The 16,635-nt window shown below is 44.9% G+C and overlaps 3 protein-coding genes across 3 annotated transcripts in view; 2 read left to right on the top strand and 1 right to left on the bottom strand.

The window, feature by feature from the left end:
* The window catches only part of unc80 (unc-80 homolog (C. elegans)), a gene marked incomplete at both ends in the record, with an annotated part of 82,953 nt that extends 81,649 nt beyond the window's left edge, over positions 1 to 1,304 (top strand). The window contains one exon of the mRNA XM_080023805.1: positions 837 to 1,304. Coding sequence (XP_079879931.1) covers positions 837 to 1,304 — 468 coding nt within the window. The remainder of the gene's footprint in view (positions 1 to 836) is intronic.
* Positions 1,305 to 6,950: 5,646 nt separating this feature from the next.
* On the top strand, positions 6,951 to 11,096 carry LOC307247683 (gamma-crystallin S-like; the record flags this gene model as incomplete). The annotated part of the gene is made up of 4 exons (XM_080023806.1): positions 6,951 to 7,091; positions 8,838 to 8,846; positions 9,403 to 9,645; positions 10,824 to 11,096. 4 exons carry the CDS (start codon positions 6,951 to 6,953, stop codon positions 11,094 to 11,096), a joined length of 666 nt encoding a protein of 221 aa, XP_079879932.1.
* Positions 11,097 to 11,650: 554 nt separating this feature from the next.
* The window catches only part of LOC307247684 (voltage-gated delayed rectifier potassium channel KCNH8-like), a gene marked incomplete at both ends in the record, with an annotated part of 55,747 nt that continues 50,762 nt past the window's right edge, over positions 11,651 to 16,635 (bottom strand). Inside the window, 3 exons of the mRNA XM_080023807.1 lie at positions 11,651 to 12,508; positions 15,183 to 15,235; positions 15,337 to 15,437. Coding sequence (XP_079879933.1) covers positions 11,651 to 12,508; positions 15,183 to 15,235; positions 15,337 to 15,437 — 1,012 coding nt within the window. The remainder of the gene's footprint in view (positions 12,509 to 15,182; positions 15,236 to 15,336; positions 15,438 to 16,635) is intronic.

Genomic DNA, 16,635 nt, shown 5'->3' on the forward strand with positions numbered 1-16,635 from the left:
GCAGAGGAGGTGAGGTGACCCATTCTCACCAGCCTGCCTGATAGAATGCACAACGCGTCCAACCTTGAGGCGGATGGGCTCCATCAGCAGAGGACCACGTCGGGTTCCACTTCTGTTCAGCCAAGAACAGAAAGACGAGGCTGCAGTGGGAACAGGCTCATCAAAACTGGACAGCTGAAGCCTGGAAAAACGTAGCCGTGGTCTGATGAACCTCCATTTCCCCTGAGGCACAGACGATGGAGTCACGCATGAATCCATGGCCCCAACCTGCCTGGTGTCAACAGTCCAGGCTGGTGTCAGTGGTGTAATGGTGTGGGGATTGTTTTCTTGGCACACTTTGGGCCCGTTAATACCAATCAATCATCGCTTGAATGCCACAGCCTTTTGAGTATTGTTGCTGACCCCGTGCATCCCTTCATGACCACAATTAACCCATCTTCCAATGGCTACTTCCAGCATGATAATGCATCATGTCACGAAGAAAAAGTCGTCTCAAACTGGTTTTATGAACATGACAATGAGTTCAATGTTCTTCAGTTTGCTTCCCAGTCACCGGATCTGAATCCAATAGAACACCTTTGGAATGTGATAGAACAGGAGTTTTGCAGCATCAATGTGCAGCTGACAAATCTGCAGGAATTGCACGATGCAATCAACATGGACCAGAATCTCAAAGGAATGTTTCCAACATCTTGTGGAACCCATGCCAAGAAGAACTGAGGCTGTTTTGAGAGCAAAGGAAGGCCCTACCCAGTGTTAGTATAGTGTTCCTGATAAAGTGTTCAGTGTGTGTATATTTGATGTCAAACCGTTTAACCATTTGAATAAACCCCCAGGTCCCAGCAGCCCCCGGCAGCAAGGAGCGCAGGGAGCAGTGGGGGCTCCGCAGCAGCCTGTCCCCCCCGCCCTCGACCTCCCGCCCCTCCACCCCTACGATACCCTCCCTCACCTCCTCCCCCCTCCTGCCCCCCTCCCGCACCTCCTCCCCCCTCCCGCCACGGCTGCCCGTGCTGGGGACGGCGCCCTCCCCCGGTCCTCCGCCGCCACCGCCTCTGCCGACCCCGCCTCCACCTGCGCTTCACCCCGGCGGGTCCAGGATGCGAGACAGCCCCAGCAACGAGGACACGGAGGCCCTGTTGCCACGCGGCCACGCCCTGCTGCAGGTCAGCGAGGACGACGGCACCGAGAACCCCCTGCTGGCGCCGCTCCTGCCCCCGCCGCGCCCCGAGCCGCGCCCCGGCCCGCGCTGCTTCCCGCTGCCGCTCTCGCCCGTCGACCTGGACCTGGACGAGTCCCACGTCTGAGGTGGGACGCCTGGGGCTTCGCTAGGCGACCCCCTTGTGGAGGAATACAGCTAGATACACCTGAAGCTGCGGCCAATTCGCTGCTAGATGAGCTGCTTAAAGACTGGGCTGCACTCTGTGGATACGCGGTGGATTCACTGCAAACCTGTGAGCCATGAGATTAGATTTGATTTCAATCCAAAAGCATTAGGAAGTTCCATGTTCTTATTTCGAGTTTTTGGGTTGAAATCTTATTGATCTTAATGTTTACTGTAATCGTCTCAGTGACGTTAACAAAGAACTGTAGGAAACAGTGTTGGTCCCTTTATCTCATCTCCTCGTCGCCTGTCTCCTCATCTCCTCGCTTCCTCATGTCCTAGTGTCCCCATTTCTCAGTCTCCTAATCTCCTAGTTTCCTTGTCTCCTAATGTCCTTGCTTCCTCGTCTCCTAGACTCCTAGTCTCCTTTTCTGTTTCTTGTTTCTTATTTTATTTATTAATTTCAGATTTTATTTTTATATTAATATATATATTATATATATATTAATATAGATATATACATACATTTTCCAATATTTATTTTGCTTCACTTTTTAACACATTTTTTTAAATTCAAAAGATATTTTGGTGTTATATGATGTGTAATTTATCATAAATCAATGGTCGTATAATGATTGTTAACATTGTTGCCATACCGACGCACTGAATGGATCAATGTACAGAAAAGACAAAATTATAAATATTCCTCTATTTAGTTTTTCGATTTCTATGATAAATATGTAGAAGTGTCTCATATAGAGATATAAATATAGATATCAATAGTGTACAGTCTTAATTGCTGTGGAAGAGAATGAACTGCAAAGGCTTTATCTGTAAAACGTTATTCACAGTATGCGTATTTGAATTTGGAATTTAGGACATTTATTTGATTATTGTTATTTGTTGCCACAGGTTTGTTTCCAGTTGTAATGAAATATGTTTACAGGTTTTATTCTCTTCAAAAAACTCTCAACCTCAAGTCGTAAAAAATTTTTTACGAGAAAATGCATTTTTAACATCACGTGATCTAAACTTGAGTGATCGGTCTCATTGGTCAGTGTCACGCATTGATTGAGATGAAAACAACAATCAAATATTTTGTCACGATAATGACGAAAATGATGGATTCCCTCATCAGTAGAGTTAGAGTTAGAGCAAGGGGGGTTAGAGTAGAGGTATAATAGAGGTAGAGTAAAAGCAGAGTAGAGGGTAGAGTAGTAGTAGTAGAGTAGATTAGAGGTAGAGTAGAGGATGGAGTACAGGTAGAGGGAGGTAAAGTCGAGGTATAATAGAGGTAGAGTAAAAGCAGAGTAGAGAGGGTAGAGTAGTAGAGTAGATTAGAGGTAGAGCAGAGGATGGAGTACAGGTAGAGTAGGGGGACGTAGAGTCGAGGTATAATAGAGGTGGAGTAGAGTAAAGGCAGAGTAGAGTAGTAGTAGAGTAGATTAGAGGTAGAGTGGAGGAAGGAGGTCAGGTAGAGTAGGGGGAGGTAGTGTCGAGGTATAACAGGTGGAGTAGAGTAAAGGCAGAGTAGAGAGAGAGTAGAGGTAGGGGAAGGAGTAGAAGAAGAGTAGAAGTGTATATAGTATATTACAGATAGGGTAGGAGTCGAGTAGACTCCCCTGTCGCGCTCTTCTTCCTTTTGCAGTAAACCAGTTCAGGAATTTGATGTTCGTCTGTGACGTCGTCGTGGATTCAGCATCAGTTCCTTAGCTGATCGTCACCATAGCAATGTAAAAAGAAAATCAATCAATACGGCAAAATATTGACCAAAAACACACAATAAGCACCAGATTTTGACGAAGACCTCGTGAGACCGAAATGGATAGATCACGTCAGATGAAATCATCTTGAATTTGGCGGAACTTGAGGGTGAGGACGGTAGTGTTGTGAACAGATTAGTGACAAAACCAGGGGCGCTTCTCCCACTGCTCATTCTGTTCCATATTTCTGTGGAATATTCTATGAAAATCGTAGTGTTCATGCTGCGTAGCTCCCTCCCCTCATACCGTGTGTCGTATTGAAACGTGTTGGATGTGTTAAGTCTGGTCCCGAGAAGCTCCTCTTCCTCCTCCTGCGGTCGATACCTCCGATCATTTTATGCCTTAAAAACCCAAAATGGCCGCGTCCGAGTTTCTACTCCGAACGAAGGTCCATCGTGCCAATCTTCACAGTGACGGAGGTGATGGAGGTGATGGATTTGAGGTGGACCTCCTGGGAAGGTCCGGTTCACTTTCCTGGGTCTGAAGTCCGGCTCTGGGGGTGAGGACAGCGATGGTTCTTGGGGTGAAATCCCAGTTTTTTCCCCATTTGACAATTTTGCGGGGAAATATGAAGCTCTCGTATCTAATACTTGGATTGGTTGAATTTGCGTTCATTCATGTAAAGGCAGGACTGCAAATACCTGGAGGGACTGACTTACCAGAATAACCGGATCGCCCCCTGCCTCGCTCCCTGTTTGGGTCAGTGGTTTGGACTGTTTCATCATGAGCAAGTTCCTTTGTTTTTGTTTTTTTTTGCTCTGTCTGTTCTGAATTGTGATTTTTCTGGTGATTTCTCCTCCTGCTCCAGGAGTCTAGACGTGTTCTCAAATAGCTGATCTTCAAAGCCAAGACGATCACATGTATTCCGTTACTGAGACTGAAGATACATGAATATACTATATGAAGATTTACATATATATGCAGTATATATAAAGTATATACTATATGAAACTCATAGTCTTTACTGTTCTGTAATGTGCCATACTGAACACCAACTCACTGTGAGTGTCCTGTTCTGCTGTTCAAGGTTCTTTTGCAATCGATTTGAATTCAATGTTCTTCGTCGCAGGGCCAAACACTGCTGTAGTTGTAATGGAACGACCAGCTACATTCATATACAGTGTGTATATATATATATACTGTGTGTGTGTATATATATATATATATATATATATATATATATATATATATATATATATATATATATACTGTATTTATATGTCAGTGGCATAACATGATGGTGATAGGCCCCGTTACGTTACGCATGTCCGTTTTGCATGGTGCTTCTTTTGTTTTGTTCAATAAGAAACTGAGTAAAATAAAATAGCCCACATCTAAGATAAAAATAAAAAACACATTTTCTTTTATTTGGATGAACGGGGCAAGGGGACGCACAGTGGAGCTCAGTTTGCGTTGGTACCCTAATCAAGGGTTGCCCCATCACTAGCGCGCCGATGGGATGAGCCCCTATGTTACAAATGCTGTTTAATCAGTTTTGAAAAGTTATCTCAGGCTTAATGATGATATTATAGTTGTATCATCATTTCGTGTGAATTGCCCCCCGAGCTTCAACAAAGTCTCCAGTATCTCCTTCAGATACAAAATGCCCCCCAAAAAAGAATTCAATGACAGGACAAAGGCATTTCTCATTGAGGAATAAACATGGTGAAGTTGATCTACCAATGCCATTCATGTCTTAACCTTTTCTTAACCCTAACCTTTACAGAGACCCAAACCGAAATAGGTTTATTTTATTCTTCACTGCATCCAACGTGGCCTCCTCCACCACATCAGTTCTTTCGTGTCCTGTTCGGCCATAGAGACGTGTGCTGTGGGCCACTTTCAATGTAATGTTCTGTACTGTCGGTCTCCGTCCCTCTTGTGCTGTGTCCTGTGTGTCAAATTCATATATGAAGATATATATATATATATATATAACATTTCTCGAATATCACAGAAAATAAAGATATTGTTTAGAATGTTTTTCTGTCTTTGAGTCTTGATTAATCACATGAACCAAAAGAACCCCCAAAAATAAAGTCAAAGGGAAACCCCTTTGTGTTTATGGCTTGTCATAGTAGTCTGGATACTAGACTTAGTCTGGATAGACTTTTTGGTGTAGGTGGTGGTTGATAGTGCTTTACCACCACTTACGTATGTAGGGAATTTCAAAAATGCTCCCTATATAGGTGGTGGTAAACCATCAACTGTGATATTTTGTTTTAAAATAATTAGCCTTCAGGTGGAATCCAATTTCATATTTCACTTGACAAGGATCACATGCACACGGCGGCTCCCAAGCACAGCAGTGGCAGGTTGAGGGACGGTGCTGACGATGTCACACCCAACGGAAAAGGAAGAAAGTCAGTGGAGTGGAGATGGAGGAGCTGCGGTCCCTCCATTGTCAAGAGAAAGGAAATGAGGGCGTGAGGAAACGAGCAGATGAGGAAACAGTACAATGGGTGGTTGTGGAGCTCATGACTTTCTCTTCGCTCCGTCCGTCGTCATCTCCAGTTGGGTGTGACAGCATTTTAAAGGCCACTGCCTTCTGACATTTTTAAATCATCGAACATGGACTTATCCAATGGAAACCGGTGAGACACAAAACTGCTGCTGCTTGGTAGCTGAATGTGAGGCCCCAGTGTCTCTAATCCCATCTCTGATCCCAGGATTTCATCAGTTTTTAATTGTTTCTCATCCCATTGGCTCCTAATGAGCGCAACCAACAAAGCAAGATCTGGCGCCCTCTGCTGGTCGTCTGGAGGTACTGCAGGGCTGAGAGACTCTGAACTGGAAAGAAGTTTAGATGAATTGTTATATCAGAGACCAGTATGTTGGACTGGTTGTTCTGGTTTTGACATTGGCTCACATTCAGAGCTCCACCATCTTTGAGTGTCGGACATAATATCACTAATAAGAAAGCTCGCTGTCAAATCTGTATGTTGGGGATTTCATACCTGTAAAACAGACATGCAATACTGAAAAAAACAATTGAAAATCAAGTCTGCTTTCAGGTAAAGATGAAAGATGTTTACTTTTAAAAATCTAAATCCTGTGTCTGTGTGAACAGAAGGAATCTGCACTGACTCTACTTTCATATGTGCAAAGCAGGTTTGTGTGTTGAACAATCCTGTCTTCTGTTATTGCTTTTTGTGTGTTTTTACTTTAATACTTAATACTAATAAAATTGTTAAGAATAAATAAACTTACATATATATATATGCATTGTTAACAGTGAGTTGTTATACAGCTGTTTTTTTCATAAGAAAACTAGAATATTATGAATATTATGAATATACAGTGATGTAATTCAAACTTGTTTAAATCAAAATATCAGAAACAACAAGTTTGAATACGAATGTTGAAAATAAATGATTTGAGATCATGTACTGTATGGCGCATTTGGGTAAAGGGGGAGACATTTCAACCAGTTTTAATCGAGGCTTTTTTTACGATGGAGTCACCAAAACCTTCTTGTCAGAGTTGTCAGAAGGCTCTTTTTCTGTCTCTATCTTTGTCTCTGTCTATGTTGAACTCCCACGGGAAAGCAAAAGTGAAGTTACATCTTTTTACAGTGTATTTAAAAAAACACCAAAACTGGTTGTTTTCTATTGTAATACGAAGACAAGATAATAAACTCTATTGAATTTTTTAATAGTTCATGGTTTAAATTAATGATTTAAGATTAATAAATATAATATAATATAATATAATATAATATAATATAATATAATATAATTTAATATCATATAATATCCAATGGCTTCTCCTACCACTGCTATGCTGAGTACACTCAACTCTACCTACTCTTTTCCCTCTCCGGGAAAGGGTGCATCTCTACATGTCTCCAAGACATTGACGCATGGATGTCTGGGCACCACCTGAAGCTCAGCCTCAACAAGACGGAGCTCCTCCTTCTCCCTGGGAAAGGCTGCCCTCACACAGACACTTCCATCACCATCGAGAACACCAGGGTATCTCCCTCTGGGACGTACAAGAGCCTTTGGGTAATTCTGGACAACCAGCTCTCCAACTCCGCCCACAACTCACTGCCACAACTTGCTCCTGCAGGTTTTGTCTCTACAACAACCCAAGAATACGGTCATACCTCATGTCTAGATACTGCAACGCTCTTCTGGCTGGACTACCTGTCCGTTCCTTCAGACCTCCAAACCAAAATTTTCCCATGTCACTCCCCTCCTTCGATCACATCAGCTAAATGACATAATGTAATGTAATGAAAATGCAACGGTTTTTACTTGTACAAGGGTTGGATCAGAGATGTGCTCGAGAGCAGCTCCCTGAGATGAACGGTTTATTTTCGCGAGTCAGAAACAATAGTCAGTTTGGCATCACAGATTCATACGTGTTCAAGATAAGGCAAACTTTGCGATGCACGAAGGAGTGGAGTGGAGGGGTGTTGTTCCTGCTCTTGCAGCTGCATTGCGGCGAGGCCGAAAACAACTACCACAGAGGCAGGAATCCAAGGATGGGATGTCTGTGGGAATAAACACTGCGCTGAAAATAAAGATATGCGACTGAGGTTATATGAGGTTGTGTTCTTCATTATGTGTGTGCATATATGTTTCTGTGATTACATAGATGTAGATATATTGTTACTTTGTATTGTTACAGTAGATTCCTGTATTATACAGCAGGCAATAGATACTGTAGCTTCTACTCCTCTTTGGCTCCTCTGAGGTTCCTTGAGTGTCATCCTCACAAAATGCAAACGGTCAGTTGGAGAGTTTTGATGAAATAATGAAAGAAGATGTGATATATGTTTTTGAGGATATCTTTTTAGCACTATCTAATCCTGATTTACAAGATATTCTGGAGTCCATGCGATGGCCACACATGTTCACTGGAACTGAGTTTATTTGGAAGTTTATTCCAACGAGCAGAATATCCTTGGCAACCAGGCTATCACGCTCCTGACGTGCCTCTGTACTGCTTCCACGGGCCGAAACATCCGTCTACCATACCCGAATCTGAAACAAAACCTGCGGCTCCTCGGTGGGCGGCGCTTCTGTTAAATGCATGAGCGTGATTGGCCGGTAAGTTTGTGGGCTTGATGGACAGCTTCCCTCCTGTCTTCCCGCGGATGAAGCCATGGATTGTTTGGGAGTGCTGGGGTGCACATAGAGCTGACCGGGCAGAACGAACCCTCCTGCACCGGAAGGCAACTGGCCAACTCTCAGTTTGGCACGGGACTGTGGCCCGGCCCTAACCTGGTAAAACGGTGTGTATGGGTGTGTGTGTGTGTGTGTGTGTGTGCGTGTGTGTGTGTGTGTGTGTGTGTGTGTGTGTGCGTATATGCACGTGTGTCGGTTTTTCTCTGATGATCTCTTGAATGGGAGTTCCTCAGTGCACTCTGATCTTCAAAGATCCAAATCAATGCACAATATACAAATTGTATGTGTATGTGTGTACATGTGTGCATGTGAGTGTATGCATTAACATGCACGTCCACTGTTTCCCTCTTTTTTCCCGTCCTGCAAATACCGCGGGCCCTTTCTGGAACATGCCGATAGAATCACTGACTCAAATTTTGGATCTGGTTCTCATGACAAAGCAACTGTTCCAGCGGCCGGTGGCTCGCTGGGTATAAAAGGTGGAGGCAGTGCACGGGTGGAGGCAGCCGTAACATACACACAACAACCCACACTCATACACACACTTCACATTTATACACAGATACAACATTACACATCACAGCCGAAGGAAGAGACGACTTGTGATTTACATCCAAGATGGGCAGGGTGAGTTGGTTTTGGATGATTCATTTGACTATTATCTTTTCAAAAATCCTTTTAAGCTGCTCATTTTAGTCTAGTTAGACCAATGATTGTCAACATGGGGTCTGAGAACCCGCCCAGGGTCCTTCAAGATGGTTCCAGGGGTCCCCAGAAAAATGACTAATAGCTAAACTTAACGCTGTTATTTCAATTTCCAAGACATTAGCACCATTACAGAATGTCCAGTAATGTCCAGTAATGACCAGTAATGGCAGTAAACACACACTAAATCAGATCTAACAATAAAAATATTGCTCTCAGATTGTGATCCCAAAGACTAAATCTGACCAAAGGAAATGGTCTCTGGATTGTTAAGGATCAAACTGAGTTAGACAGTATAAAAGCGAGTTTGAATTGAATCTTTCAGTGTGTAAAACAGCCTCCTTTGACAGTGTGTGTAGTTAAATTTATACCAAATGACAGGTCGACTTACAGCCAAAGCTATACCTTAGACCTGGCCTTGGCACTCAAGATCCATGGGGGTCAAAAATCAGTGTCATCATTATTTACTTCCCTGCAGATCATCTTCTACGAGGACAAGAACTACCAGGGCCGCAGGTATGAGTGCGACAGCGACTGCAATGACTTCCACGCCTACCTGAGCCGCTGCAACTCCATTCGGGTGGAGAGCGGCACCTGGGTGCTGTACGAGAGACCCAACTACACCGGGTACCAGTACATCCTGAGCAGGGGGGAGTACCCCGAGTACCAGCGCTGGATGGGCCTCAACGACCGTGTCAGCGCCTGCAAGATGATCCAGTTGGTAACGGTACGTGTTCCTGGTGGTGAGCTGTTACAGGGCTAGCTTGTTGAGGTACTTAAAGGGATATTCCACTTTTCGGTGGAAATTCACTTTTTGTCCACCTTGGCCAGATTAGGACGAGAAGGTCAAAACCTATTTAATCCCTTGTGCATCCAGTTACTCATAATATAGATGCAAGATGTATTGTGTAAATAGCTCGCTGGAAAGTGTATTTCCCTCATTTCACAGGTACTAGGCTAGTTGATCTCCCCATGCGTTGCACTACCCCAGTTAGCATGCAGGCCGCCACTGTCTCAGTTGGATGAAATGATGAAATTGTTGTTAACCTTTCTCGACTGAATCTGTGTAAGACAGACAAAAAATTGACTTCCCAAAAAACTGGACAATGCTACAAGGTTATGAGCTACACCTGCTATGAGACCTAAAAATGAGACCACAAAACTTAGACACACCCTGGGTCGAAAAAGGCATACTAGCATACTATTTAGTACACACACACACACACACAACCCCCAACCCTGTATCTCCCCACAAGGCAGCGTATCTAATATTGAGGCTACAACGTCTCAAGATACCGCTGGAGACGTTTCTTCATGAATTGAAAAGCAACCGTACACCTTTAGCTACCAAGCATTGAGAGCATTTGGACAACTGGACAATATTCTGCCGAGATATAGTTTTGTTTTTGTTTGAAGATTAAATGATTTATGTAAGTGAACTGATTGCAGTATACTTTGTTTTATACTTGAGTATGCAGCTTCGTTTGAGTGTTGGTGGCATAATTCTTAATTTAAGCATGTTAAGTATGTTGAGGTTGAGTCTTTGCACAGTGCACATCTACCAGGCTGTGTGAACGGTCTCTTCTTCTGCTGATTTTCTGTCCTTGTTTTTATTTTTGTGTTGACCTACCTCCAACTGCTTCAACCTCTCCACTCCTTTTTCATCCATTCTTCTGTTCTTTCCCCGTCACATTACCTACTCTCATGAATCCCACTTTAACTTGCCTCAACTCTTCCCATCTTGCCAAACGCTGCATCTACCATCCTTACCTTAACCCCCTCCTCCATGGACGCCGCCACACTCTGTTTCCTCCACCACACACCTGTCTGCTCAACACCACCCAACCCTAACCCTCCCCACTCTCCACCCCTTCCTGCCCTCCCTATCTGCCCCCCTAGGCTAGCGGAACACCCTACAAGATCCAGCTTTATGGCAAGGGGGACTTTGCGGGCCAGGCCTTCGAGGCCTCTGAGGACTGTCCCTCGGTGCTGGACAAGTTCCACTGGCGTGAGGTGCACTCCTGTAAGGTCCTGGGGGGCTGGTGGGTCTTTTACGAGCACCCCAACTACAAGGGGCGCCAGTACCTGCTAGAAAAGGGCGAGTACCGCAAGCCCGTGGAGTGGGGCGCAGTCTGTCCCACCGTGCAGTCCTTCAGGAGGCTTACAGAGTAGCTAGAGACTCCCCTACAAGCCCATCTCCATATTTTGGCAGTGGAACCATTTTTGTTTTCCTCTTCTGACTCTCCATCCATTCAATTACCTCCATCACCTGGTCAACCAGTCTGAGGCAGATCGCCATGTCGACGACAGGTGGACTCTAGGGTGACCATGAGGCAGCCTCAAAACCTTGGCAACAAATAAAATGTTACTGGCAAGCAGCAAAGGCTTGTGTCTTCTCTGGATGCATGTTTTTCTGTGTGTGTGTTCATTCGTTTACTTGTGAAATATACTTCCCTTGATAGCCCCAATGACACCCACTCAAGGCCCATCAGTAAAACAAAATATTAATTTTATTGTTAGAACGGCCATCGCATAATACTCAGTGCTCTAATTCGTACAGTAGGACGAATATACATTTGAATATAGACTTGACGTTAAAAGTACAATGGCATGGCCGCGGCAGCTTATGCCGTTAGCTTGTGGCCAATGTGTATCATGCAGTACGGGCATTGCATGCCAGTTTATATATGACGCTACGGTGCCAGTGTAGAAACTTCTCATTTGAACTAAACTGAGGGTCTGTCCTCGTCAATGAAGCTCAGCTGGGTGGTCGGGGTGGACTCACCCCAATCCACCTTTGGCGTGGCAAAAGCAGGGCTCAGGCTCTGGGCTGCTGATGTAGTGTAGGGGGCTTGGGGATGCAGGGACTGGGACGGGGGCTGGAGCTCCTCAGACAGTGGCTGGTGTTGGAGGTTGGTGGGGCGCTGCTGGTGGAGAAGCTCGGGCAGCAAGAGTGGGGGCTGGGAATTTGACGGCGGTTGGGGCTCGATGCCTCGCACCGCCGAGTCCATCAGGTGGGGGATTATGGCCATGGGGTGGAGGGAAGAGAACGGGGAGAAAACGGGGATGGAAGATGAGGACGAGGACGAAAGGAAGGAGCATGGGCGGGTCACTGGCAGGCATTCACGTGGGGAGCTGTTGAGCGACGGCGGTGCTGAGCAATGGGAGGCTTGGGGAGGGACCCCGGCCTGGTGGGACGTTGGAGGGTGAGGAACGGGGGACATATGGGGGACAAAGGGTGTTGGTGGTGGTGGTGAAGGTTGAAGGACGCCCAACTGTCCATGGTAGTGGGACTCCAAGATCTCTGTCAGGTCCCGGAGCCTGGGGGAGGGCGGTCCGGCGTCCAGACTCACCAGCGGCTCTTTGTCGCCACTGTCGTATTCCTCCGAATTTCTATTGAGGGGCGTGATTTGTGCAGGGAGGGGAGGGGCGGGTGAGAAGCTGTCTGATGACACGCTCGGGGGCGGGGTCAAGTTGCCGGTCACCAGGAGACTGGGGGGGTGGAGGAGGAGGGGCTTGAGCAGGCGTGTCATTTCCTGCAGCTCCTGACTGACGCTGCACACCTGCTGAGAAAGCATGTTCATCTGGAAAAGGCATGAGTGAGAAGATATTGTTATTAATAATAATAATAATAATAATAATAATTAAACATTAATTAAACATTAATAGATGGGTCATTAGAAACTAATGAAGCAAAACCAGCCCACATGTATCTTGTTCACTAGCTTGAGAACTGGCTGCACACCTTCATGTCCAAGCACCGGCCAGGTGATAAAAACGGTCAAATCGAATAAGTCACGTGAAAACACAAAAGTCCTTTGTTGTTGCGCCTTTGTTGAAATCTCTCAGCAGGGATGGATTGGGGCTAAAAAATGGGCCTGAATTTTTTTTACCCAGACCAGCCCATGGATACTCCACCACCCCCGCCCAAACGAGGTATGTACAAACAGACCCGCCGTTGATACCAGCACTTCAAGTGAAAGCAGGGGAAAGTGGTTTGTTGCCAGCAGGCCACGACTGTAAAGATACCATGGTAGATTCAGGCAGTCAGTGTTTCATGGATGTCTATATTTGAACAGGCTGTATAATCTATTTCAACACAGGAAATAAGTCAAATAATACCATTGCCGATTTGATCACTTTGACCTTGAAACTTGAAGGACTTACTCTTCAAGGCAGATCTATGAACAATAAATAACAATAACATCAGGTACTGACTGTACACATTTGTACTTTTTAAGTGCAGTTAAACAATATATATTTAAACAAACAAACAAACTGTGAATAATAAATTGAACAAAAATGAAGTACTGTACATTTTTTGGCCTGCTGCCAAGGTACTGTTACTCCAGAACTGGGTATTTAAATAATATTTAAATAAAGGAACACCAGCTTGTATATATTTGAACTAGTGCTAGGGTATTGCTGGTCCATAAATTACAGATTATATCTAATATTGACAAAAAAATCTCAGACGCTTGAAGGGTGGTATCATTTCCGACAGGCCTTGAATGCGGTGGTGCTCAAAAATCCATCGCAACTTGGAAAAACAAATGCTGCTGCACGCCGAGGGTAGTGCTGTTGCTGCTAGTGCTCGCAAACATATGACTTATCTTCATGCAAGTTGTAGCATCAGCTTGAAGTGACTTCATTTTCCATCATCTCTAGCCTTTTCATTTTCTTCAGTGTTTACATTAAAATAAAGACCTCATAAATTCAAGTTCAAGATATTATTTGATACTTGGGACTATTATAAGACCTTTTTTTTTGCCAGTTAACTAGTTTTAATAGCATCGATTCTCAGCCAGCATTAAACATGACAACATCTAGTTTCTTAATGACATGTTAATGAGCAACTCCCAACACACACTACTCACAAAAAGTTCGGGATATTTGGCTTTTGGGTGAAATTTATGGAAAATGTAAAAAGTTCACGCTACAGTGACATTATATCATGAAAGTAGGGCATTTAACTAGAAGCTTGCAATGGTGATTTCCTCATCTCAAACAATTTACTGAAACAAAACCCAACAAAAGTGGTGGGTTTACCACAACAAAAAATGTCAATGTCTTAATAACTTGTCATGTGCCCTTGAGCATCAATTACAGCTTGACAACCACGTCTCATGCTGTTCACAAGTCGACTTATTGTCTGCTGAGGCCTGGCCCCCCACTCTTCTTGAAGGGCGGCCCTCAGGTCATTGAGGTTCTGGGGCACAGAGTTACGAGCCTCTACACGGCCACTCAGCTGATCCCATAGGTTTTCTATGGGATTCAGGTCTGGAGAAAGTGCAGGCCACTCCATTTGAGGTGCCCCAGTCTCCAGCAGCTGTTCCCTAATGATGTCGTCCATGAAGAAGAAATGAGGCCTGTGTTGTTCATGCAGGGGCACAATGACTGGATTAATGATGTTATTCAGGTAGTATGGGCTTGTCACTGTACAATTCACAAAGTGTAGGGCAGTTCTGTATTGACTAGACACACCTGCCCACACTGTAACACCACCACCACCAAAGGCTCGTCTGGTGACAACAGTGGCTGATGCATAATGCTCTCCTTGACATCTCCAACATTGTTGGCGGCCATCATTTCCGCTCAACGTGAATGGACTTTCACCAGAGAACAGCACTGAGGCCACTGGTCCCTCGTCCAGCGTAAATGCTCCCTGGCCCGTGCAAGACGATGATGGCTGTGCCTGGTGGTGTGGTCAGGTACCCTTGCAGGTCGTCTAGCACGCAGACCACGCTGATGGAAACGGTTTTGAATGGTCTGACGTGACACTTGGGTGCCTCTCACCTCCCTTAAATGTGCCTGGAGTTGAGTGGCATTCATCATCCGGTTCCACAGGGCACTGTTCACAATGCAGCGCTCATCAGTGTGGGATGTGGCCAAAGGACGTCCACTTCTATGCCTTTCTGTGACTCTTCCAGTGTCTCTGTATCTCTGTTGCAAGCTGCTGATGACACTCTGTGACACTCTAAGCTCAGTGGCCACTTCCCTCTGACAACATCCTGTTTGAAGCCTCGCAATGGTGAGGTACTGTTGATCAACATGTGCATTCAAAAGTTTAGAGAAGGTCAAATAAAGTTCACCTGTAAAGGTAATAGTGCATTTTAGGTTCATCCTGAAATTTCACCTGAAAGCAGAATATCCCTTACTTTTTGTGAGTAGCGTATATTGGCTCCCTAATTCAAATGAATTATAACATTGGCAACACTGGCTTGCAGATGTTCTAGTGGTGCCCTGGCTTGGCCTTACCTCGTACTTCAATTTAGCTATAGACTGCATGGTGTCAGCCTCCTCAGTGGTTCCTGTCCCCATAGAAACACACAAACATAACTTTTAGTTACTCAAAACAACCGCTGATAGTGCCATAAATATTTCCCAGAATCCTTTGCGTGATTGGTGTTACCAGAGCAGGGGCTCGGCGTGAAACTCTGGGTCACACTGGGACTGAAGTCAAAGCGCTGGACAGAACTACTCCTGCTGCCCATCCCAGTCTCATCCACCAACCTGTAGGGATAGAGAAACATGGAGAGGGAGGGAGAGTGGGAGAGAGCGAAAGAGGGAGGGAGGGAGGGAGAGAGTGAGAGAACGACCAAGTCTCCAAGGCTTCACGATCCACATATTAACAGCAGTAAGGTCTCAGACAGTGAAGGGAAAACGATCCCAAAATAAAACCAAGGTGAAAATAAATAAGAAACATTTGGAAATGACTCAAAAAGATTGAGAGAAAGTCGAAGAAAGACAAATAAAAAAAGTTAAAGCAAACGAGAAAAGTACAAAAACAGCAAAGACTAAGAAAAATGGCCACAAGCTGGCAGTAGATCGTCGGGCGTGTAAAGTCGCATCTCGGTCGCAGTTTGCTTCAGGTCTTTAAATGGATTTTGCTTGTTCGAAGGAAAATACAAGGACCCCCGCTGTCACCCCTCCTTGTGATCCCATGCGACTTCACTTTATTCAAAAACACAAACTGGACACAGTTTAATCATCCACGATCCAACAAGGTTACACATAGATGTAGTGGATACAGGTAATATCTGCATGCTCCATGGATCATGGTCCTTGGTCCAGGATCCATGGTTCATGGTCTGTAGTCAATGGAGACGGTCCTGGACCATAGACCATGGATCTTGGGCCCTGGACCATGGTTTATGGTCCATGGGTCAAGGTCGTCGGGGATGGCCATAGATTAAAGATTATGGGCCATGGGCCATGGGCCATGTCCATCTCCACTAACCATGCAATTCCTTCTGGGTCGAGGGATTAGGTTGTTGACCCACACCGCGAAAAAACTCAAAAAGTCCAAATAGAGCTATTGCAATTCAATCTGTGCAGCAATAGTTTACAACACCCCTACGATATCATCATTATGCAGTACAACTTTTAAATAAGTTTTAAAATTCCAAATTGAGAAATGCAGTTGTAGAGGATGAGGTTAGTTGAGCGAATGCCAGCGGTGGATAATTCCGGGTTCAAAATGTAAAAGTTCCTAAAGATGAAACTGATTCCACTCATCAGTTGGAATTGATGTGACTGTGAATTAGCAAAGCGACACGGTTGACTCCAAATCCTCCCCAAATGTTCCTTGTGGACGGAGGATTATAGTCCCAAGGTGTAGAACAAAGCAGCATAGAAACAGTTTTGTTCCAGCAGCCATCACTCAGGGCAACAAGTGGTAGCAACACTGCACAGATGCTACAGGAGCAAC

This window comes from Zeus faber, assembly GCF_960531495.2.
Source record: "Zeus faber genome assembly, chromosome: 2".
NCBI lineage: Eukaryota > Metazoa > Chordata > Actinopteri > Zeiformes > Zeidae > Zeus > Zeus faber.